Below are 26,757 nucleotides of genomic sequence, written 5' to 3'. Positions count from 1 at the left end.
AATCAGTCCATCTTGAGAGCACTACAAAAGCTGTATACTGGGTTCACAGTTTCATATGTTCTGTTTATTAAGATGATTATTTTGTATAAAGCATGAGACTATGTGTAAGATTCACTAGTGAATGGGTTAGTGCCATTGCACCATGTTTTGTTTGTAGTGAACTGCCGAAGTAAACAACTGCCATCATTTAATTTTAATTGTATCTCCTATTGTGAATACCTTCACAATGAGTTGCCATGGTATTGCACTACTTCAAATAAGTAACGCTTCACCAACCACCCATAAGGCACCATTTCAAGTCTTGTTGGCCACAGACTTTTGCCGTTCCGTTTTAATATGTTTTTAACGTTTCATGTTTCTGTTGCAGATTTTCCCAGTTTAAAGAAAAATTTAATATTCGTTTGTTGCCCCATTGCAAAATCATGATACAGAACGTTAACGCCATACCACTATCTGTTGGAGGAAGTTTTAACTACAATGTACCACTCCATTTATTTTCAAACTCATTGAATATGACTGTAACAGCACCAGTCTGGAGACTTTATTGCCAACACCTCATATATAAATATATAAAACTTGATATATCTGTATGAATTCTAAATTTTATAATTTTAAGCAATGTTAAATTAGTGCATACAACCTTTATTAAACATGCTTGTCCCACAGGAAAGCGAAAGGCAATCCAGTCATCTAAAGTAACAATCTCAGAAAAAGAATCACTGCTGATGTCCAACTTGCTCCCAAAAAAAAGTAGAGGATATGGATTTATCACCGTGGTTTCATGAATTACAATCTGAGGAAGAGCAAATATAATATATGTAAAAATTCTGTTGGAAGACAAAGAAATATTTATTATAATTGGTGGTTTAATAATTAAAAAAAAAACTAAAATAAATAAATAAATCATTCTCTTATAACAGTCTGTGTGGTTAGCACAGTGGCATCGTCACTGTCCTTCCTACAGTGGGTGGAAAAGGCCCGGGTTCAAAAAAGATTTTTTTGAACCCGGGCAAAAAAAGGTTTTTTTGTCCAGAAAAACAGACAAATCAATTGGTCAGACAAGATTTTCCCTTAACAAACCCATGCTGCATCCAAACTATAACTGAAGTCTTGTCTAGATGATCCTGCAGTGCTGCTTTAACCAGTGCCTCCATTAATTTCCCCAGAACAGAAGTTAAACTAACAGGTCTGTAATTACTTGTGTCACCCTTTGATCCTCCTTTGTGAATTGGGGTCACATTTGCACATCTCTAGTCCATGGGTACCTCCCCTGAGTCCAAGGAAGTTCTCATAATTATGCAATTCATGAACATATTAAAAAATAGCAAGCAAATACTTGCTATTTTTTAATAAATGGATTTTAATAATTTTAATAATACATTTGTGATTCACAAACATAATTGGGTCCAAAATAAACACTTGATTAGTGATATTTAAATGATCACTTGTGAAGAGCCAGAACATCTTGGCCACAAAATGAGGTGGATGCACTGAGAGATTCTTATAGAACTCTCAGGAATCAGTATACAGCCCTAATAAGAGACAAGAAAAAGGAATGCTGGAGGCACTGGAAACAATAACCCTTGGGGAGTTGTCTACAGAATAGTGACCAACAAGCTGCCAAGAGGAGATGTCTTAGAAACTACTGTCAAACCAGATGGAACCTCAACCATGTGTTGGGCAGACTCTGTAAATAACATCCTAGACAGTATTATTCAGACCGAAACTGGGGATCATTCCCCCACCCAGCTGGACATTATAAAAGAAAACACTGAATATGACAATGTCAATATTGAACCTCTGTTTACTATATAAGACTTAGAAATAGCACTATCTAAAACAAAAAACAATAAATGCCCAGGTTTTACTTCTTAGAGGTTGAGATTATCAAAAAATTAGTGGAAATAGTACCAGACAAATTAATAGCACTATATAATAACTGTATGACACAAGGTATATTCCCAAAAATATGGAAAAAAGCTGTATTAAAATTAATTCTAAAAAACCCTGAGAAACCCCCTACTGATCCCAAATCATATAAACCAATAGCCCTACTCCCTGTACGAGGGAAAATCTACAAAAGACTAATACAGTCGATTCAATTCCGGTTATTTGGGACACATCGGGACTAGTGCATTTTGGCCCAATTAATAAGCGGCTGCCCCAATTATCCGAAGTTTCACGTAAAAAAAGTTAAAACTAAAATGGACCCCCGCTAATTGGTTCACTGTAAATCACGTTATGATGGAGTCACCATAGTAAAGTACCGTTCACTATACGATATGTAGTAAGCACCGGTCATTGTGATCACGTTTGTGAATTGAATTTTAATTCTATTGAAATTAATTTTGCTAATTATAATCGCTAATTAGCAATTCTAATTAGCAAAAATAGGAGGAATATTATCCACAGGCTATAAAAGTAAAGATATATTAAGCACAAATTTACCCTTTATTACCTTACCAATTAAAAAATTAAATGATACATGAAAATCGGAAGAATATATGTGATAATCAGAATAATTAATACGTAGTGTAATATGTACATACTAACTAGTTGACATTTCTGTTCACTGACATTTGTGGATGGGGATTAAAATTTAAAACAGTAAAAAGTTAAGCAATCAATAACAAAGAACACAGCACACACAAATTGCAAGTAACATGATATACGCAAGTGAGAACAGAGTAACAAGTTATGAAGCTTTAAAAATAGGATTGAAGAGATGATTCTGAAAATTCATTTTTTATATGATTGAAGATTTCATGGAAGGAAGTGCAAACACATTTCACTATAATAATCCACTGAATTCCAGCTGTCAGTTTTATCGCAAATTCAATAAGATCGAGTTTAATATCCGTTTATGATAGATTTCACTAACAGAAAAGCCCAATAAACAGGTGACTGCTAATTGTTTTTATTGTTTTATGGTTGTGACCTTCAGAAATCCAACCGCAACCACGTGGTACGGACGGAGACAATTGTAGGGTAATCTCCAGTCCTGGGATCTCCTGCTCCGATTAAACAGCATGTTGTCCCAATTAATCGAAGTAAACCCTGGCTATTTTCTTGATTGGGTTCTGTTTTTTAAGATTTGCTCCAAATAAATGGCTACCCCAATTAATCGGTGGCTCAAATAACTGGAATCCACTGTATATAGCAGATTAGCTCAATACTACATAGAAGCAGGTTTACATTCCAACAATCAGTATGGTTTTAAACAGGGCAACTCTACAGAGGATGCCATGCACCACCTACTGACAACAGATAAAAACTCAGAGGAGAAATATATGCTGGCAATCTCTATTGACTTTGCTGGGGCATTTGACTCACTCTGGTGGCCTAGTGTCCTTAGGAGACTCTGCCAGGCAAATGCCCCACAAAACCTCTATAAGGCAATAAACAGCTACCTTACAGACAGAAGTGTCTCAGTGTGCACAAGGTTCCAGGAATTGACATGCCCTGTGAATAAAGGCTGCCCCACAGGATTCAATCCTTGACCTTTTCTTCTGGAACATTGTTCTGGACGAATTTTTGGCCTTGGATCTGGGCCATGTTGAAAGCCTGGCCTTTGCAGATGACATGATCTTCCTTGTAAAAGGTAACACGTGAATGGTTGTAGAGCAATGGTCAAATGCCGCCCTCTTGCAGCTGCAGGAGTGGACACAAATGCACATGCTCAAAATATTGCCTGAACAAACCAAACAAATACTTCTAAAAGGCAATTTGGACATAAGAAGACATCCACAAATTAAAATTAACACAACTACTATAAAAATAGTTACAGAACTAAAATATCTTGGAGTGGTCTTTGATTCTAATTTAACTTTTTATCCCCATTTGGCCTACTTGGCGAAGAAAGTGAGAAATTATGCAGGTATGATTGCCAGGATAAGTTGATCAGACTGGGTGCTCAAAAGAAAGACCCTGGCAATCATATACAGTGCAATGTTATCACCCATAGAGCTGGTGCTTGGTTCACCTGCTCAGCCATAGTAAGAAACAAGAATAAATTAGAATCGATACAAAGGACAATACTTCTCACCTTTACCAGAGCATGTCGCACAGTGAGCACACCTGCACTACAGTTGCTGGCCAGAGCTCTCCCACTTTACCTGAAAGCAGCCAAAAAAGCTTGTATTATAGACTTAAAAAGGGCATACCCACAGAATTTCTAGGGATAGCCCTTGATACAGCCAGCACCTTCAATGCTGAAAGAAAAAGAATAGCCACAAAGCTCCATGAGCTATGGCAAACAAAATGGGGGCAGGAAACCAAAGGTCTAGTTACCAAAAGGTTTCTGCCATGAGTGGCAATGGTCAGTCCAAAGCCACCTAAGTGGTATGCCCCTGGACTTTTTACAACCTTCATACTGACAGGTCACGGCTCCCTAAAGGCAAAAGTAACCTCCCTAGAGCTGACTGATGATCCAAATTGCACCTGTGGCAAGAGTGAAGACTGGGCACATTCTATATGAATGCATAATTTATGACATCCCCAGAACACAGCTAATAAGCACAGATTAGCCCGCTTCCAAGGGGAGAACATCTATTCATTATAAAAGAGAATAATTATAAAGCCTTTACAACCTTCACAAAGAAAGTATTTGAAATGCACAGAGCTATCCAAAGAATGGCAATTCAGCCCTCTGGAAATTAAATAATAATCAATAGTTAAAATTGCCCACGTCTCCCACTAAGCCCAGATGATGACCTAATACCTGTCAGGACAGCAGTATACTGCGCCCTGACATGACAAAACCGGATTGACCTGGGTACCCTAGGATTACCCTGCCATGAACCTGGGGCCCCACACCAAATAAGTAACCATGTTGGAGGGGGGGAGATGTACAGGCAGCCAGGGAAGCAGATTAGCTGAAAAATATCAGTACGCTGGTAGCAAGTGGATGCAAGTAGAATGAAAGACAGAATGAATAGGCTGGTCACTGAGTGAAAGAATTAGCATTGGTAGAGGCATATGATGCAAGAAAGCAAGCAGCATCAGCAAAAAAAAAAAAAAAAAAAACACATTTCCATTTCACCCCTCTGTTCATTCGAAATACCTGTCCAGCTGAGCCTTAAATTTATTTAGGCTATCAACTTCCACAACAAGGGATGGAAATCTGTTCCACCAACCAACTACCCACTGGCTAAAGGCAAATTTCCACACATCTATCCTACACCTGTCTTTCCTCAATCTGAATTTACGCCCTCTCAGGTGATTATTCTGAGCAAGAGGAAGAATCTCATCAGCATTGAGAATGTTCAAACCATTCAAGGCTTTATACACCTCTATCAGATCACCTCGCCGGTGCCTAGTCTCCAGACACTGTAATTTGCAAAATTTAAGCCTTAGGAATTATGGTAAAAGGGAATAAATGTCAGTTTTGATGAAAGAAAGACGGACCCAGCACGAGGGAAAGAGAGTCAATGAGTGTTATGGTGAATGGGAATAAGTGGAAGAGTAATTGGTTGAAAGAATATGAAGTTAATAATAACTTACACTATTTTATATATACTAACAAACATTTACTAACAACACTATGACTGCATTCTTCCCTGGCCTGCAAAAAAACTTGGCTAGGCCTGCACCACAAATAAATAATAATAGTAAGTTGAGGTGGCCAGAGAGTGCAGTACAGAAAGCAAGAGTTGAACAAATGAAATGAAAGCCAGAAGAATGAATGAGAGTGTAAGTGTGTGAGAAAAAGAACACAAACCATAAATGTTAAAGTTAAGTTCACACTAACTCTAGTTTTAATCTTTTATATTCTTTCTTATTTAGCTTAATTATTAAGCATCAGTATTTAAATTACATTACATACCAATGCATCCCGCCCCCTGGTGTGTGACAAAGAGATGAATGAGTGAGGGGGGAAAAAAATATATATATATAACCTAACAGGGGAGGAAAAATTATAAACTATAAAAAAAAAGTATAAAAATAGCATGCAAGTAGAATGAGAATGCAGATTATGAATGAAGTAAATGTATGTCTTCCCCTGCCTGGTGGGTTCCACACTGCCAGAGCGGGATGGGCAGTTTGACCTTCCTACCAGATTCGACAAGACATGGACCTGACAACCATCACCAATGAAGACATATTGCGGCTTTGCTGCAACACGCCATTTGGCGAACTGAACTGGGTACTCTAACCTGGTTCCCTTTAAAACCCCATCCCCCAGGCAGGGGAGAGAAGCTATTCCTCCCCTCCTTGCCTCCCCCATACTTTGCCTGATTGGGCCATCCCCACTGACCTCTTTGGGGATGCCTATCTATAATCTCCATCCTTCAACCTGTTTCCCCCCAGTCTAACTAAACTGACTGAATATACCCCTAACAATGCCACCAAATTCTTATCAGCATCAAAAAATTCAACCTCTTTCGGCCTTTCAAAATTCTAGTGTTCACCCTCCCCCTTTCTTTTTTTTAGGCCATACCACTGAAATCCTTGGAAAATAGGTGGTGGGACCTGCCAGAGTACTTAAATAATCTACTCGGTGCCTGACCTGCCTCTTCATGGCAAAGTGTGGGCAACGGTGGGTCCCAATAGGGGCCCACCGTTGCCCACAATGAATGAGAGTTCATTTTTTTAATCTCTGGCCTCCACAGAGTTCTGTGTCACTTACAAAGAATACATGGCGGAGATGGGGGAAACCCCCAGTGCCATTAGACAACAAATGGCATCAGGGGGGTTTTTAAAGTGCCATTAGACAACTAATGACACTTTACACTTTATTTCACCCTTTCTTACCCTCCAAGAATTTAATTTATCTAGTTCTTCCTTTAATTGATTAAAACCATTCACTTCCACAACATCACATGGAGGCCTATTCCAACAATCAACCACTCACTGGCTCATGGCAAACTTCCAAATATCTATCCTGCAACCATCCTTTCTCAACTTCAATTTATGTCCCCTCATATTTGTAGTATCAGCAAAAGAAAGAATGCCATTCACATTCAGCTTACTCAATACATTCAAGGCCTTAAACACCTCAATCAGATCATCCCACAGGTGCCTAGTCTCCACTGCTGCAATTTGCAGAACTGAAGCCTTTCTAGGTAAGAGCACCCTATTCTTCACCAATCTCATTGCCCTTCTCTGTACATGTTCCAGTAGAAATACATCCTTCCTAAAGTGAGGCCTCCAGTTATGTATACAATACTCTAGATGCAGCCTAACCATGGTGTTATACAAAGGGATAATCACCTCCTTATCCCTATTAGTAAAGTTTCTGTATATTGTTGACATGAGCTGTGCAGCATGTCTGCACTGCTCAGAGAATTTCATACTTGGCTGCATAACCCCAGGTCTTTTTCATTTTCCACTACCCTGTGTACTACCACACAGTTAATAAGTTACTCTGAGATTACTGCTACTCATATGCGGTACCATGCATTTGTTAAATTCAACTGCTATTTCTCAGTCCATCAACATGATTTTTCTAAATCTTGTTATAGTAGCACTCTGTGATTACTATCGTTAACCACTCTGCTTTATATCACCTGAAGCATGATATAAAGCATGACATTAAGCTTGATATACTTTCATCAATATCATTAATAAATATTGAAAACAACAATGGGCCCAGCATGAACCCTACTAATAACCTTATTCCATGAAGAGCAGTGCCCACTGATAACCACTCTCTTTTTCCACTTAACCATCCCTTTATCCATAGCAGTAATTTGCCCTTGATGCTACATTGCTTCAGTTTATACAGCAGTCTTTTATGCACAACAGTATCAAAAGCTTTCCAGAAATCCAAGTACATGATATCAAAATTATATTTTGCATCCCGTTTCTTGGTCACTGCACCATACTGCATGCATTATAATTGCATTCCTGTTCAGATGGTCCTGTATTACTATTTTAAACAGTTATTCCATTATTTTCCCTTAACAGATGTTAAGCTGGCAGGTCTGTAATTACTCACCTACTGATCTCCCTTTATGAATTGGGGATACATTTACTAGTTCAATCAATCTCATGCCACAGCTCAGCTCCTCCAGCTTCCTTGTTCTTCAAGTTATCCTGCAGATAAAAGTCAAGTGGATGAAGCCAGAAGGAATCAGGGTGGATACTCCATGCTTCCTCTATATCCTATAAATGAACATTTAGAAAAGCTTTCGCATTATTCTCATAATGTGGCATTCTATCTTGCTGAAAGAAAGATTGTTGCTGTACATTTCACTGATGCATGACTGCTCCCTGCAGCCACTTGTAGGTAGAAGAGCCAGTGATAGTTCCTTCACAGAAAAAAGGTCTCGTGGTCCTCTGGAAGAAGATCACATATCAATGTTGTCCTTCGTAGATTAACATCTTTGGTACTGCCATGTGTGGATTTCTTGAATGAAATACACATAACTGTGCTTTTCATTAAATATGTATAAAAATCATATACAAATTCATGCTGACCATTTGGACCATCTTCATTCATGGTATGCAGTAGTCTCGGTAACTGTAGTTACCAAGACTACTGAAGTGTGATTCATGATAAACAATGGTCATAAAGACACATTCTCATAGATAAACTGTCTTACAGACTCTATAGGAAATTGTGTGAAAGCCTCTCTCACAGCAAGGTAATCAGTATTGGCTGACGTGAAATCTTTCATAAGATCTCAAAGGGGCTGCATTTGTATCAGCATGACAATTCTGTGTTATAAAGCACTGTCAAAATGTCCAAATGTGTCTGAGTTTTCATGTAGCAGTCTCCAGGGTTCCCCCATATGCTGCTGAGTCTTCTGTTCTGTACTGGGATGAGCCCAAGCCAGCTGCGCGCGCGTGTGTGTGTGTGTAGGTTTGTGAAAGTATAATGTTTGGAAATGCTGTTTTGTTATAGGCTGTCAAGCAAGTGTTTAGCAGCCAGGGGGGCATATAACATCAGGTCGGACACCCCCTTGACTCCCATCCTCAGCCATGTGGAAGAATACCTGTTTCTACTATCAGTGACTCTTACTGGTGTCCACAGAGTATCTGTGGGTGCCGAGTGGTGTTGAAAGGAGAGGGTAGATAGTGGGAGAAGTCTGGGATGGTGGTGGTTTGGGTGGGGAAAGAGTAGAGTCAGAGAGGGGATGAAAGTAAGAAGCGTCCCCTGGAACAGGAAGAGAGAAGTTGTGAAAGCCAGACAAAAGACTGCCAATACAGTGCTGTGTATAATGTATTATAAAGTGTGTGTATAATCATGCAGTGAAGTTGCCTCTGTCTCAGATCTAAAACAGTCAATCACTTCTGGAATGTTTTGGAACAACAATTGAGGACCAAAATATGTCAGTTTTGGTTTGTTCCTTGTATAAGCAGAGAAATAGCCACAGCCAGGATTCAATTCTCCACTTAATCAAAAACTTGAAAAAATATGTCAGTGAAGACCAGGGGGTCATATTCAACAATATTTATTTATTTTTATTATATATTTTTTCATTTAGTATCTCAATACACTTTTTTTTTTATGAAAACCCCAAACACGAGAGGTATTAGAACCTATAGTACTTAGTACCATGCTTAGGTTGGAGGTTGAGAAGACATGAGAAGATATTTGTTGACATTAGAGTTGAACTTCTGTAGACTGAAATATTCAGGAAATATCTATGAAGGGAAGATTGTTCCAGAAAGTGGAATTTGAATGAATAAATGAGGAAGATGAAAAGTTGGTTCTGTGAGTTTGAAGTTGGACAGTAAATGGATGTTGGAAACAGAACAGTGCCCATGGAAGTATCTGTAGAAAAGCCATGCAGCAGAAACAGTATGTCTATCAGATAGCGAGTGGAGAGACTCTGTTAGAGATGAGTCATTAATTAACCTATCTGCCCTCTTCTGAAAAGAATATTGCCTGAGAGAGGTTTTGGGGGCACTGCTCCAGATGTGGGAACAATATTCCATGGTAGGGCAGATTTGCAATTTGTACAGGGTGAACAGCTGTTTGGAAGAATAGTAAAAACAACAGCGAAAGAGAAAACATAGTTTGTTAAATGCAGAGGAAGCAATATTTGTAATGGGCTTGTGTCAAGAGAGATTAGAAGTCAGGGTAATCCCCAAAAGAGATATATCAACTTGCCTAGAAATCGGAGTGTCACAAAAGATAAGCATAGAAGCAGAAGACTGAGTTTTAGAAGGATTGAAATCAACTAAGCTGTCTTTGTCCCACTGGAGAATTACCTGGAGATTGGCATTTAAGGAATTGGTAGCAGATATTCAAGAAGTTGAAGATGATTGAGCAGGGCAAGGTTTCTCAAAATGGAAAGTGGAATGCAATGTGTTATCATCATATTGTTCATATTGTTCCCACATCTGGAGCAGTGCCCCCAAAACCTCTCTCAGGCAATATTCTTTTCAGAAGAGGGCAGATAGGTTAATTAATGACTCATCTCTAACAGAGTCTCTCCACTCGCTATCTGATAGACATACTGTTTCTGCTGCATGGCTTTTCTACAGATACTTCCATGGATAGGATTTCCAGTCAATGGAAGAAGGTCATTAATATACAAGAGGAAAAGAGTGGGGGGAAAAACTGAACCTTGGGGGACACCAGCATGAGTGGAGAAGTTAGAAGACAGAGAGCCATCTACCATCACCCTCAGTGAAGGATCAGAGAGAAACCTGGATAACCAATTACAAAAAAAACATTTGGCAAACAACCATACGATGGAAGCTTGTTTAGAAGACCTTTATGCCAAACATGATCAAAAGCCTTTGAGATGTCAAGTGCAATTGCTTGTGTTTCAAAGAACTTTTCCATTGAATTTGTCCATAAATGGGTAACATAAGACAGAATATCACAAGTGGATCGACACTGACGGAATCCATACTGGCGATCGTTGATCAGACGGAAGGTTTCTAGGTAGTTTAAGAGTTGGCGGTTAATTGATTTCTCCATTACTTTAGAAAGAGTAGAAGTAATTGCAATATGATAATTGGATTGGAGGGATTTGTCACCCTTTTTAGGAACTGGCTGGATATGAGCAAATTTCCAACAGAAGGAAAACACCTTTAGAATAAGAAAGTGAAAAAAGGCGGCAAAGAACAGGAGTGAGTTCAGGAACACAGGTTTTGAGAACAAGTGGAGAAATACCATCAGGACCTGGAGCTTTCTTAGCACCAAGATTCGTCAAAATCCTTCTGACATCCTTTTGATGGAAGACCACAGGAGGCATTGTATGGAGCATGTTGGGAATGGTGGGAGGTGTTTTACCAAGATTATTAATACATGAGTTGGAAGGAAAATGGGATACTAGCAGATCAGCTTTATCCTTGGCTGAAGTGACAACAGAACCATTTGGTTTTGACAAAGGTGGAAGCAGAGATGGACAAATGTTGCGGCCAATAGCTTTGGCAAGAGACCAGAATGCTTGACTACCATTAGGGTAAGAAGCAAGTTTTCTACTCTTAGCCTTTTCAAAATCTTTTTGGACTGATTAATAACTGCTTTAAATTGTTGCGAGCTTTGGTGTAGGCAGAAAATGAAACTGAAGAACTGGAAACAAGCCAATTAAGATATGCAACATTCTTTCCTTGAACAGCCTTAGCACATTTATTGGAAAACCAAGGTTTAGATAAAGGACGAGATTTTAAAGTGGAGTGTGGAATAAAGGATTCCATTCCTACAAGAATAATTTCATTGACATGATCTGAGCAAACATTGACATCAGAAGGTTTTAAAACAGTAATCCGACCAAAAAAAAATAAATCTCACAGGTCATCCCAGTTTGTATTCTTGTAATGCCCATACAACACGAGGTTGGGAACAGCTATGAGATAAAGACTGCATTGGAGAAGAGATAATCACGAAGTTGTGATCTGCGGTGCCTAAAGGACCACTTACTTCGACCACATACTTAGAAGGGTTGTTTGTGAGAAAAAGATCAAGTGTGCTGGCTGTATGGTTAGGATTATCCGGTATTCTTGTAGGTAAATGAACAATCTGTGCAAGGTCATTAGTAATTGCAAAAGCCTCAGCAACTCGACCAGCTGGGTCGGTGCTAATAGAAAACGGAAGCCAGCTGGAATTGTGAACATTAAAATCACCAAAGAAAATTACCTCACTGATAAGAGAGTTGGACTGGAGAAAGTCAAATTGCAAAGAGAGGAAGTCAAAGAGCTTCAAGTGATTAGTGGAGTTGGGAGAACGATTGAGACAACAGATGAATTTGACCGAATGAGGTAGAGAGATTTTAAGCCAGAGAATATCGAAAAGAGGACATCCCAAATTACCAAGTCTCTGACAGGGAATATCGGAACAGACATATGCACAAGTACCACCTTTGAGGTGAAAGGAATCATACAGCAAATAATTTGGGCAACTGAGATGAGCAGTAGTTGAATCAACTGATAACTGAGATTCTGTGAGAAAAAGTACATGGGGTTTGGCAGACTGCAAGTGGAAATGGACATCGTTGAGATTAGAATTGAGACCACGTATATTTGTGAAATGAACTAGAAAGTGTTTCTTAGGAGGATAGTGTCATTTCTTATCTATAAAAACAAAAAAAGCAAAAAACCTATCTTATATTTGGATGACTTCTGGAGACTCTTTAAGAAAATATAAATTGGTATCCAATATTCTTAAATCATAATTTCAATGTGATATAAAGAATGTTAATTGTCCTTGTCAACTAATTTAAAAAAAAACACAACAATTAAAAAAAAAAACATTTTAATTTCAGTTTCTATAAACTTTAGGCCCAATTAGATCTAGACAAAATTGATACTAAATATTTGTTGAAGGGAAGCTTACCTGCTCACTTTTTACCTTCTTGTGATATACTAGCCACTCAGTTTTGAAATGAGTTTCCCTGCTGTTCACAGATTTATGGCTAATGAAAACCCTTCCATCAGAAATGGTATGAACTCTAATAAATAAAACAGATTGATTTAACATATATTTATTTTAAAATATTAGCAAAACAGAGGCATATGATACAAGAAAGCAAGCTTATACAGTCAGCACTGGGCACAAGCATGTTCAAATGGTTCTGTAGAATAGGACTGCACAAATGGTCTAAATAAAAATATCATCTGTGTCTTTTCTGCATTTCTATCAATGAACCTACTGCCATCTAAATGTCTAGTTATCCACATTATCATCACTCCAAGAGCACTTTCGTGAGTCGACTTGAAAATTACTCTGAGCATATACTTCATTCTCAATGTATATGTTTAGTTTGATCTAGAAAACTCTGATTGATTCTGTATTCCTTTACACTGCGGTTAAGTTTTTATTTCTGGTAAGGATTTTCCTGTCTCACTTAGTCACTTTATAAAAAAAAAGTTTGGAACGAAGAATGAGTACAGTGTGTTTAGTTTGATATTGAACATTTAAGATAGTTTCCATAGAACAAAGAAAATTTCAATATAACAAACAGATAAGAGACTTAACTGGAAAAGCATTGTTTGCACTTCTGGCCTTCAGGTAATTGAGGCAATTAGTGCTGCTGCTAAGCATGAATTAAGAATCAAAGGTATACACCATTCTGCAACTCAGTGTTACTCTTAAAACCTATCCAACCTTCTGTTCCACATACCCAGAAGGGTATGTGGGACAGTCTGGTCATTTGATTCGTTAACATTTACCAGTATTCAACATGGCAGGGAAATAATTCATTTGAAATAAATACAGTACATGAAATTGCAGACTTATGTAATTTTCTTATTATCTGGATCTGTTTCATCATATTTATATTTCGCAGTTACAAAATAGTTTGTTCATACCATATATTTATATTTGGTATATAGTAGGAATCTGTTAGCTTAGTACAGTATTGACAATTAATCAATTAAATTTATAAATTCTTTTAATTTTTAATGTTAATTAAATTGTTTTAAATGGAAATCATGCCCCAGACAAGAGCAGAGAAGAAATGTGTGCAAAGTAGCAAAAGTACTATGGTTCAGGGAAGAACCAAAATGAGCAATTATCCAAAGCATCACAATCCAAAAAAAAATGCAATCTCATTCAAACGTCTAGCCATGAAGGATGTCTTTGTGTGTGTGTGTGTGTGTGTGTGTGTGCTAGGTGCAGAGAATGTGAAGAAATTAGGTGCCAACTCAGCCTTCTGATGGGCTTCTATCAGAGCCTGAAGAGTCAGGTAGATGCCCTCGAAGGAATTAAAATGGGGAGGGGGGCATCAAGCTCTCATCTGCCCAACTCAATGCCAGCGCTCGCTCTTGTGCACCAGGCAAAACAGCGACAATCTTCAGGACAGAATGCATTGGTCTCACAGGAGCTAGTTACGGTCAGTGGCTCAATTGTCAGGGAAACAGGAAATATATTGTGCAAAAAAGGATAGGTGGAATAGGACCAGGGTTTGTCTGCCAAGGAAAAAAGTTGACGACATTGTAGAGCAGATATCTTTTAAGGGGACAAAAGGTGCCCTTATGTCATCTTATTTTTAATTATACATGTTATTTAATTGTACACGTTGGCAATAGTGACATCAAGTGTAAGAGATCTGCGGATTTACTTAGCAAGTACAGGTGAATGTTGGAAAAAGTCACATTAGGATTAAATTTGAAAGTGTCTGCAATCCTGCCCAGATCCTGTTAGTGATAGGAGGGAGTATATGATGAAAGCCTTGTCAATAAATTCAGCCCTGGAGAGCTTGTGCAGGGCTCATGGGGAGAATTTTTTGTCAGTGTGGTCAGTGCTTGTTAACAGGAAAGATTACTTCTACAGGGATGGGAAAGAGTGCAAGAATATTTGATGATGATATTGAGACAATGTTAGGTGAGCCAAAACACTGCAAGCTTGGGGGGATTCACAGACTAATAGATTAACAGTAACCCCAGGCAGAGGTGGAAATGACTCTTGCACTGCCCCTATTGGAATGAGCAGCAGCCTGAAAAGCAAGTTGCTGTGGATTTCAGGAATTGCTGGAAGTCATAAAACAAGTAAATATATGGCCTGTGTTAGAGTAACTAAGAGTAAGAACAGATGCATGTATACTTGCATGTACGGTAATGATAGAGTATAGTAAATAAATTTGATGAATTTGAAGTGCTGGTCGAGCCATCCAAGGAGGACATTGTTTGGATATCAGAGTCACGCTGTCACTCAGATATAAGGGATGTAGAATTGGAATTTGGGGAGTACAATGTGTTCAGAAAGGATAGATGGGGAGGAGCAGTTATGCTGTTAATTGAGAAACATAAAATCTAAGGAAGTGGATCCAGTTAACATAGATGGACAGTGCAATGTTGAGTCAGTTTTGTGTGATGTAAGCACTGGGAAAGCAAAAATAAGGGTAGGAGTTTGTTATAGGCCTAATGATTCTGATGAGTACAATGAACAATTATACAGAGAAATAGAGTGGGCCAATAAATCAGTGTCTTATAATGGGGGATTTTAACTTCCCAGATATAGACTGAACTCTATAAGAGTTCCAGTCTATATCTGGGAAGGGGTAAAGGGAAGGGGTTTTTGCTTTCGTAAAGGTGACTACGGTGGACTCAATTTTTTAAGGTCTATACAGTGGGACCAACTGATGATGTTACCAACAGCAAATTCAAATTGGAAAGCATTTAAGGAAGTAATTTTCGAAGCTACTATGCTTTTTTGTTCCAACTAAGAAATACTATTCTAGGTTTATGGTGAAATGGATGTCAGATGAACTAATGAGACTCATGGCAGAGAAGGAAAATACATGGGATGCACATAAATTTTTGGGCAACACAGAAGCCTATGGTAGATATAAGGTAGTCTGTAACCAAGTCACAAAAGAGATTAGACAAGCAAAGGCAGATTATGAGAAATCTTCAGCAAATGATGCAAAGAAAAATAGCAAAGACTTCTTTACTTATATAATCTCTAAAAGGAAGGGGATGAATCAGATTGGTCACTTGATATCAATGGTTTGACTGTAGATGATCATTCTCAGATAGCTGCCAAAAAAAAATGAGTACTTTTCATCTACATTCACACCTGAGGAGTTATTCAAGGAGGAGAGGGCCAGATGTTATTCAGACTCTAACAGAGAGTTAAATGGTTTTGTAATTACTGAGAGCAAAGTGGAGGAGAAATTGTTGAAGTTAAACATAAGAAAAGCACCTGGGGTAGATGAGATCTATCCAGTTATATTAAAGGAAGTGGCAAAGGAAGTAAGCAAACCCTTAGCCATAATTATAAGAGCATCCTTGGACTCAGGGGGAAAGCCCCACAAACTACAGATATGCAAAGTAATAACAGACCTGTTAGTTTGACTTCTGTGCCAGGGAAAATAATGGAGTCACTGGTTAAAGAAGAACTGCAGGATCATCTAAACAAGATGGCAGTAATAATTCAGACACAGCATGGGTTTGTTAAGTGGAAGTCATGTCTGACCAATCTGATTGGATATTATGATGTTCACAAAGCAACTGGATGCAAAAAATAATTTTGTTATCATATACTTGGATTTCAGGAAATCTTTCAATAGTGTTAGACATGGAAGACTACCGTACAAATTGGAGCAGCATGGCATTAAGGGCAAGTTGCTACAATGGATAAAAGGATGATTGAGTGGGAGAAGACAGAGTGCAGTAATCAATGAATAGTGCTCCTTATGGACTAATGTTATTAGTGGTGTTCCTGAAGGTTGGGTCCATTGTTGTTTTGTATATTTATCAATGATATTGATGAAGGTATTTCAAGCTTAATGTCAAAGTTTGCAGATGGTACAAAGTTTGGCAGGGTTGTTAATAACAGTAATGACAGTATGCTACTGCAACAAGTTGGGCAGATGGGCTGAGAATTGGAAATTGCAGTTTAACATTGACATGCAAAGTACTGCATATGGATAGCAGTAACCCCAGAGAAAATGTACCAACTGGTGGTATTACACTCATGTAGTGGAGAATGAAAGAGACCTGGGGGTAACTGTGTGGTCAGATATGAAGTTTTCTGAGCAGTTCAGAAGGAGACCAGAGTAGGTCATAGGGTCTTGTCAATGATATACAGCAAATTTTGTGTACAGGGATAAAGAAGTGGTTGTTCCTTTGTATAAGGCAATGGTCAGGGCACTCCTTGAGTACTGTGTACAGGTCTGGAAACCTCATTTTAGGAAGAATGTATAGAATGAGTATAAATAAGGGCAACAGTGGTGAGGGGAACAAAGGGGTGCTCTTACGAAGAAAGGTTTAAGTTCTGCAAATTGCAGCTTCTGGAGACTAGACACCTGTGAAGCGATCTGATTAAGGTGTATAACGCCTTGAATGGATTGAGAAGGCTCAATGCTGATGGGATTCTTCCTCTTGCTCAGATTATAAACCTGAGGAGGCATAGATTCAAACTGAGGAAAGACAGTTATAGAATAGATGTGCAGAAATTTGCCTTTATCCAGCAGGTAGTTGATTGCTGGAACAAACTTCCATCTGTTGCTGTGGAAGTTGATAGCTTAAATAAATTCAAGGCAGAAACTAGACAAACATTTGGATCGGTGAAAATGGGAAGGGTGTTTTTTTTTCTTTGGCTGATGCTCTATAAGCTTGCTTTCTTGCATCATATGCCTCTACTAATGCTAATACTACTAATACCAATGTTAATTTAAATTTTTTATAATGAAAAATATAACTGTGTTAGCATTGCTTATATGCATTACAAAACTTACATCCTAATCCATATGGTTAAAATATGATGAAGAAATTAAAATGGGAAATTTCTTGTTCCTGTGAGAAAAAAAGTGCACTCTTTTACTGTGAACTGGAATTTAAAGTTTATTTCCAGAATTTAAGAATGAATTTTTTATTTTTGTTTTTTGTTTCATTATATTATATGTGAGATATGTTGCCATTATTTTCTTTTTCAATAAATTAATAATAATTATTTTATTTTTTAATCCAAATATTTTGGGGTGGCCAATTTGACTTTGCTTATTGGCAGCACATAGGGTCATAGGGGCCCTGTGTTTTGTAAAATATTAAAATCATTATAAAGAATAACAAGTCATTATTATTGCATTGTATGAATTGCTAAAGTGATATTATAAATACTAAAATGTGTATAATATTTTAAAATATATTTTTTATTCCTTACCACAGTCGACTGTTCTTATGCTATGTAGGTACATTGATAATTTTTAAGAAATTAATATTTATAAACATAAAAACATTTTTATGCAAATAATTTACATGATATAAATATCTTATACATATCTTAAACATGATATAACAGAAACACAAACTTAATAATTTATATAATATGAAAATATTTTATATTCATCTTAATAGCTTATAAATTAAATTAATTATTTTTAAATTTAATTATTTTTTAGTTACTGCAAAATTTGAAAAAATTAAAAAAAAATCACTATTACAAAAACACTTCGAATAAGTTTTGCACAGGGCCTACAAGTGATTCTTGATCTACTTACATCTATTCTATAACTGTCTTTCTTGCAATTTGAATTTATGCCCCCTTAGGTGTGTAATCTGAGCAAGAAAAAGAATTCCATCAGCATTGAGCTTGAATCCATTCAAGGCCTTATAACCTCAATCAGATCACCTCACAGGTGCCTACTCTCCAGACACTGCAATTTATAGATCTTAAGCCTTTCTTGGTAAGAGAAACACTGTTCCACTCACCAATCTCATTGCCCTCTTCTGTACTTGTTCCAGCAGCTTTACATCCTTCCTAAAATGAGGCCTCCAAGACCTGTATGCAGTACTCAAGGTATGGCCTGACCATTGCCTTATAGAAGGGGTAATCATCTCCTTATCCCTGCTAGCAAAATTCTGTATATCATCGATAAGACCCCATGAGCCACCCTTGCAGCCTGTCTGCACTGCTTAGAAAACCATATCTGCCTGCACAATTACCCCCAGGTCTTTTTCATTCTTCCCTTCCCCTAGTGCAGTACCATATGATTGGTATGTTACTCTGAAGTTACTGCTACCCATATGCAGTACTTTGCATTTGTCAATGATAAACTTTAGTTACCACCTCTCAGCCTTTCCTAGAAAGTTGAGCAGATGGGCGGCATCTGCAAACTTTGAGATTAAGCCTGATATACCTGCATCAATATCATTGATAAATACATAAAACAACAATGGGCCCAACACTGAACCCTGGGGGACTCCACTAATAACATTAGTCCACAAAGAACAGTGTCCATCAATTAGCACTCTGTCTTCTCCCACTCAACCCTCCCTTTATCCATAGCAGCAACTTGCCCTTAATGGCATAATACTCCAATTTGTACAGCAGTCTTCCATGTGCAACAGTTTTCCTAAAAAAAAAAAAAAATAGCTTTTCCTTATCAAAAGCTTTCCTAAAGTCCAAGTATATGATATCAAACTTATTTTTTGTATCCAGTTCCTTTGTGACTACATCATAGTATCCAGTCAAATTGGTCACACAAGAATAACAAACCCATACTGTGTCTGAAATATAACTGTAGTCTTGTCTAGATGATCCCACAGTGCTTCTTTAACCAGTTACTCTATTATTTTCCCCAGAGCAGAAGTTAAACTAACAGGTCTGTAATTACTTGTATCACCCTCTGATCTCCCTTTCTGAATTGGGGAAACATTTGCACATCTCCAGTCTGTGGGGACTTCCCCTGAGTCCAAGGGTGTTCTCACAATCATGGCTAAGGGTTTGCTTACTTCTTTTGCTGCCTCCTTCAATATAACTGGATAGATTCCATCCATCCCAGGTGCCTTTCTTATGTTTAATTTTAACAATTTCTCCTCCACTTTTCTCTCAGTTATTAGAAAATCCTTTAGCTTCCTGTTACAGTTTGATAAACTTCTGGCATTCTCCTGGTACAAACACACTCATCTTCAGATGAGTGTGTACCATGGGTAAACTGTGTTAAAAACACCATCTTTCAAAAGTTTATCGCCATCATTTTGGGTTAAACCTGGAGCTGAAAACAAGTGTACCTGACTCCAGTCTTAGCCAGTCTCATTTCAAAGTAGCTCATTCTCATTCCTCACAGTGTAACTGACTCTAGCCATGTCCAATCTTATTACAAAGTAGCTCATTCTCATTCTTAACAGTGTACCTGACTCTAATCACGTCCAATCTTATTACAAAATAGCTTGTTCTAATTCCTCACAGTAGTTTATGAAGAAAGAGAACAAGTTTTTATTATTTAGACACAATTTTTCCTTTCATACAGTTTGGGTCTGGTAAACAAAAATTATGTAATTAAGCTAATAATTAACTAATATGAGGTTATTACCTAAGAACTGGATGCAAAACATATTTTTACATTGTATGGTGATGTTTTTCAAGTGGTGCCTTGTCAATACCATCATTTGGGATTTTGTGTTGAAGAATAAATTTTTAGATAATTTATTTACAATAAATTGGTACATATGCCATTAGCAGCAAGTTACTTGTTGATAAAAGGATCACTAAATGAAAGAATACAAAAGGTGTTTGGTATTGCACTGACTAGGCTAAAGTTATTAACAAGGTTCTGCAGGTCAGAACCAGGCCCTTTTTTGTTCCTGATATTCAATAATGATGGCGATGAAGATATAACAAGTTTGTACCATGAGTAAATTTCGGCATTAAAGTTTTTATACAGTGGTTGGAAGACTGATTAATGATATTCAGGATATGCTGTTTCAAAAGATAAAGAATTATTCAAATGGTCTAAGAAATAAAAATTAAGGTATAACAGTAGTAAATACAAGGGAAAGGACAAGGCAAAGGCCAAGTACATTAACTGACTACAGGAACTCCCTGACTTACATAAGGGTTGCGTTCTGCAGAATGCAACGTAAGTCAGATTTTATGTAAGTTGGAATTTTCCCCATGCTTTTGCAGCACTCGCAACTGTGCTCACTGAATTAATTGAATCAAAAAAGAAATGTTTGACGAACATGTAAATAGAATTATTTACTGTATTTATTCAATTTTTTTATCTCATGCGCAGAAAAAATTACAAAAATGTGCAATTTAAAAAATTTCAAAATTATAAAATTACAAAAAAAGAGAGGAGATAAGCATAACATCAGTAAATCAGTAAGTTTTATCTCTCGAGCATCACTGCCAGAATCAACGACTTCAGCTGATAAGTGCGCCGGGTAAAATTACAGTACTTTTGGAATATAAATGATGCAAATAGTGTTAAAAGGGCTGATTGTAGTCCCTAAGGTAATGTGTATGGACGGTAATCCAAACAGCATCACTGCTGTTTGAATTACAGCATCACAGCACAACTAGCTTAATTACATAATTTTTGTTTTCCAGATCCCGGGTAGGTTGAGGGCTGTGGAGATTTGGAAGGCGTTGGCTACTCAACCTTACAAAAGAACATATTAATGCATGACTGGACAGTGACTGTTTTCTTTTCATCGTAGATTTCTTTGTAGCAAGCAAGCATATCATTCACCCCTGTTAACTTTTAAGAATCATTTGCTGTCAGGATCCTTCTCCTCAAACCTTGCCACTGATGATGCCATTACCATCTCATTGGCAATGGCATAAACTATTTTATTTGTGTAACAGCTAACAATAGGCCACATACTGTTTGTTTGTTTGTTTGTTTGTTTGTTTGTTTGATTGAGTTTTATTGGCGCATCAACTATGGCTATAATGCGCCAAACCCTTGTCATAAAAAGTAAATACTTTCAGTGACCTATTGAATTAGGTCACTACGTCAGATTATAAAAACAAGTATAAACTGCAACAGATCAAGTAGGCCACATACTTTTTTGTTTGGAAGTGTAAGCAATGTTTGAATTAACGTCCATACACATTACCTTAGGGACTACAATCAGCCCTTTTAACACTATTTGCATCATTTATATTCCAAAAGTACTGTAATTTTTATTTGTAATCAATAAAGATGACAGACTATCATCTTTATTGATTTTGAAATCTTTACTGAAACTGATTGACTATTAAATTTTTTTGCATTATAGGATCTTTTTGTTAAGGAGGGGAAAGTCGTGAACACTTATACAACATAAGTGCTAGGATGCAGAATTTTATGTTCATGCAAATGGATAAGTTTTTTGGAAATTTTTACCATCTTTTTTGATTAATTAACATTTTTAATTTTGTTTACAAATAGTCTTAGTCACATTTGCTAGCTTATTTTAAATTTTTAGCTAGTAGTTTTGTAGGTTACAACTCACTATTCATACCGCTATTGTATCAGTGTTTTGTTTTGGCACGAATATTATAGCATGTATCAAGTAGTGAAGAGAAAAAGTAGGGTTTTAATTGTGATAAATAAGTAACTCACTGATTTCCTTATTATAATAATAAGTAAATCACTTATAGTATTAGTATTAGTAACGGCCGCATGGTGCAAGAAAGCCTATGGCTTATGCTGCACCAGCCAAAAAAAAAAAAAAAAAAAAAATCCGAACAAAACAATGATAAAAAAAAATAATAAATAAATAAATAACTAAATAATAATTAATAAAAAAAAAAAAGGAAATTAAACCTATCATCCTATGCGCTTCCCTTACCCGAAAGTACTATCCAGATGACCTTTGAATTTCCCCAAACTGTCGGCCTCTACCACCCATGAAGGCAACTTATTCCAGTAATTTATAACTCGCTGGCTAAAATAAAACTTCCTGCAGTCCAATCTAAACATTTCCACTCGTAACTTGAATTTATGTCCCCTAGTTCTAGCATCATTTATAATCTTGAAAATTTCGTCCTCATTCATTTTACTGATGCCTTTCAGAGCCTTAAACACCTCAATCAAATCTCCTCTAAGGTGTCTAGTTTCCAAACTCTGCAACCCACATATTCGAAGTCTTTCTTCATAAGGACGCCCTTTTGCCGATCTCACCAGGCGAGTTACCCTTCTTTGCACCCTTTCAAGAAGCTCGATGTCTTTCTTTAGGTGCGGTCTCCATACTTGAACACAGTATTCCAAGTGTGGTCTAACATAAGCCTTATATAATGAGATTATCACGTCCCTATCTCTACTTGCAAAAGTTCGATAGATCATCGATAGGACACCATGGGCCTTCCTTGCAACCTGTTTACAATGCTCAGAGAATTTCATGTCTGACCGTATCGTAACACCCAAGTCCCTTTCCTCCAGTACTGGGTTTAGTTGAACTCCACCAAGTGAATAAGTTTTTTTGGGATTACTGTTTCCCAGGTGTAATACCTTACACTTTGTTGGATTAAAGCACAGCTGACCATTTTTCTGACCATTCTTCTGACCATTCCTGAAGTATATCTAGGTCTCTCTGAAGAAGCTCAGCTTGACAGTGATCATTAACTACTCTACCAATTTTAACATCATCTGCAAATTTAGACATCACGCCCTCTATCGCTTCATCAATGTCGTTTATGAAAATTAAAAACAACAGTGGTCCTAATACTGATCCTTGGGGAACCCCACTTCTTACATCAACCCAATCTGAGGAATAGCCATTTATCACAACCCTCTGCCTCCTGCCCTGAAGCCATCCTTCTATCCATCTAAGGATTTTCCCAGTGATTCCAACCTGTTCCAGCTTATAAAGCAACCGCTCATGTGGGACTGAGTCAAAAGCTTTGCTGAAATCTAAATAAACAATGTCAAAATTATTCCCTAAATCCAGCTCGTGAGTGACCCTTTCGAAATAGCGAACCAGATTTGTTAAACATGATTTTCCCTTTACAAAATTATGCTGAGTATCCTTGAGAATTTCAATTTGATCCAAATGATCCTGAAGCCCCGGGGGAAGATGAAGTTACTGTAGAGTTGTTAAAATTGGGAGGAAGAGACATAACACAAAAACTGGCAAGGCTCTTCACAAAGTGCATTAGAAAAGGTGTGATGCCTAAGCAGTGGAATAATGCAATCATAGTTTTGCTGCATAAGAAAGGAGATAAATCAGAAATTGGAAATTATAGACCAATTAGCTTGTTATCCCATATCTACAAGTTGTTCACAAGGGTCATTACTAACAGATTAGAAAGAATACTTGATGAGAATCAACCGAAAGAGCAAGCTGGCTTTAGGACAGGATTCTCAACTATGGATCACCTTCACGTAATATCACAGCTAATGGAGAAAGCAAGTGAATATAAAACACCATTATGCCTGGCATTTGTGGATTATGAAAAGGCATTTGACTCTATACAGCATAAGGCAATGTTTCGGGCACTGGAAAGACAAGGCATAGATACTCCATATATTATGATTTTGAAGAAAATATATGAGAGTGCTACATCCTTTATTAGACTAGACAAAGACAGTAGGAAATTTAAAATCGAGAAAGGAGTTCGACAAGGAGACACAATATCTCCGAAGCTGTTTACTGCTGCCCTTGAGGAAGCTTTCAGAAGATTAGACTGGTCGCAGAAAGGAGTCAATGTGAATGGAGAGTACCTAAACCATTTACGATTTGCAGATGACATTGTGGTCATAAGCCACGATCCCAAAGAATTAGAGGAAAATCTTAATCAGTTATGCACAGTTAGTAAGGATTTTGGACTAAAGATGAATATGGCTAAAACAAAAGTAATGATGAACAAGTATGCCACGGAAAGGGAAATAATGATTGAAGGAGCAGTAATTGAAAAGGTGGAGTCATATACTTATCTGGGACAAGTTATTAGCTGTAATAATGATAAATGGCTGGAAGCCAAGAGAAGAATAAATTTTGGATGGATAGCATTCAGGAAATATAGTCACATACTGAAGAGCAATATCCCAGTTTGTCTGAAACGTAAAATAATGAACCAATGTATACTTCCCACCATGACTTATGGAAGTGAAACTTGGGCACTCACCAAAAGAATGGAAGAGAAGCTAAGAACTACACAGCGAAGAATGGAATGAATTATATTGGGAATCAGACTGTTAGATAAGAAGAGAAACACATGGATTAGGCAGCAAACTCAAGTAAAGGACATTCTTATCAAAACTAAAGAACTAAAATGGTCTTGGGCAGGACACATAGCTCGAAGACATGATGACAGATGGACTAAGAAAATAACAGAATGGTACCCAAGAGGAGCTAGAAGAAAACCTGGAAGACAAAGGCGGAGATGGATAGATGAAATTCATGAGTTTTTGAGTAGTAAATGGATGGCCAGTGCTCAAAACAGAAGGAACTGGAAAGTTGCTGGAGAGGCCTTCATCCTGCAGTGGATTGAAAATGGCTGATGATGATGATGATCCTGAATTCCACCCTTGATCATTGCCTCCATGATTTTCCCTACTACTGAAGTCAGACTGACAGGTCGATAATTTCCAACTTCACTTTTAGAGCCACTCTTATGTATGGGAGATACATTTGCACTTTTCCAATCCAAGGGAATCTCCCAAGAGTCTAGTGATGCTCGCATAATTAGCCTCAATGGTTCAATGCACTCGCTTGCCGCCTCTCTTAAGATTATAGGGTATATTCCATCAACTCCAGGAGCCTTACTGGTCTGTAGGCTCGAAGGTTTTTTCATTAAATAATCTTGCGAAATTTCAATATCATTAATTACATATTTTTTAACTTCGCTCCCACAATTTCCCATTGCCACAAAAGGCTTTTGATTTGTAAATATCGATGCAAAATAACTGTTGAGTTCATCTGCAATGGCAGCTGGTGTATTTATTACTATCCCCTTTCCCTTACGTAAAGGTCCGATCTGGTTTGTCCTGCTCTTCTTGGCATTTATATATGTAAAGAATTCTTTATCCCCCCCCTCTTTGCTCTGTTTGCTAGTGATTTCTCATAAACTGCCTTTGCCTGTCGAACCTTTTCTGTGGCTCTATTACAAATCACCTTGTAGCTGTTATAGGCTTCAGTACTTTTTATTGCTCTGTAACCTTTCCATACCACCTTTTTCTGCTCAAGTAATGTGGCAACTTCACTATTCATCCAACTTGGAACCCTTCTCGTGGAGTATTTTTTTAATGGTATATATGCATTCAAGGTATCTGTGATTAATGTTTTAAAAGCGTACCACAGTTCAATTGTATTCATTCTCTGCGTGATATCTACCCAGTTAATAGAGTCCATGTAGTACCTTAAGGCATCGTAATTTCCTTTTATGAAATTAAAACCTATTCCTTTGCCTTTTACTTCTGCTACCTCTCTCATCATCATTCACCGTAGAACTCCGTGATCACTTCCTGCTACTGGTTCCTCTACTGTTAGCCCTGTTGTGTCATCTGATTGATGTGTGATGATGAGGTCTAGGATATTCTTTTCTCTAGTACTTTCCCTTACATGTTGATACAAATAACAGTCATCTAGTTGATTTAAAAATTTTGTTCCCCATGTCGAGTTTCCTTCCCATTTACTCTAATCAATTAGAGGCAAATTGAAATCACCCATAATAAGGCATTGACGCTTACTTGCCCATTCCATTTGCATGTAGAGGCTTTTGTCATAATCTTCACAATCACCTGGTCTGTCAGCGCCTCCGTTGCCAGGTGGGAAGGAGCAGCAGTGCGTAGCACACACTTCTTGATTAGACCGGGGTTCGAGCCCGTCACCACCAAATACGGAAAGGTCAGGGAATGACCACCACATATCCCGGAGCAATATGGCCTTAGTTGCTAATGCTCCTAAAAAAAAAAAAAAAAAAAACCTGGTCTGTAGATTACTCCTACTCGCATTATACCTTTGTTTCCAACTATCTCACACCATACAGACTCTATACTAGCATGTGAAATGTCTGAATCTGGGAAAGCTATCGTCGCACTCAGGCTGCTTCTGATAAGAAGCATTACCCCACCACCCCTTCAATCTAACCTATCCTTCCTAAATACATTATACAAGCCGTACTGAAACTCATCATCCCCAATTTCCTGGTGGCACCACGTCTCTGTAAGCCCTATTATGTCCGCGTTACTTGTTTTAACC

At 37.6% G+C, this 26,757-nt stretch overlaps 1 protein-coding gene across 1 annotated transcript in view; it reads right to left on the bottom strand.

Moving 5' to 3' along the window:
- Positions 1-7,980: 7,980 nt before the first annotated feature.
- The window catches only part of LOC150085305 (ATP-dependent DNA/RNA helicase DHX36-like), a 184,096-nt gene continuing 165,319 nt past the window's right edge, over positions 7,981-26,757 (bottom strand). The window contains exons 13-14 of the mRNA XM_090374522.1: positions 12,737-12,851; positions 7,981-8,106 (exon numbers count right to left, since the gene is read on the bottom strand). Coding sequence (XP_090230648.1) covers positions 7,981-8,106; positions 12,737-12,851 — 241 coding nt within the window. The remainder of the gene's footprint in view (positions 8,107-12,736; positions 12,852-26,757) is intronic.

The sequence above is a fragment of the Mastigoproctus giganteus genome, chromosome 5 (assembly GCF_048544385.1).
Source record: "Mastigoproctus giganteus isolate SK-2022 chromosome 5, ASM4854438v1, whole genome shotgun sequence".
NCBI classification, from domain to species: Eukaryota; Metazoa; Arthropoda; class Arachnida; order Uropygi; family Thelyphonidae; genus Mastigoproctus; species Mastigoproctus giganteus.
This window is presented reverse-complemented; position numbering and strand designations above follow the sequence as displayed.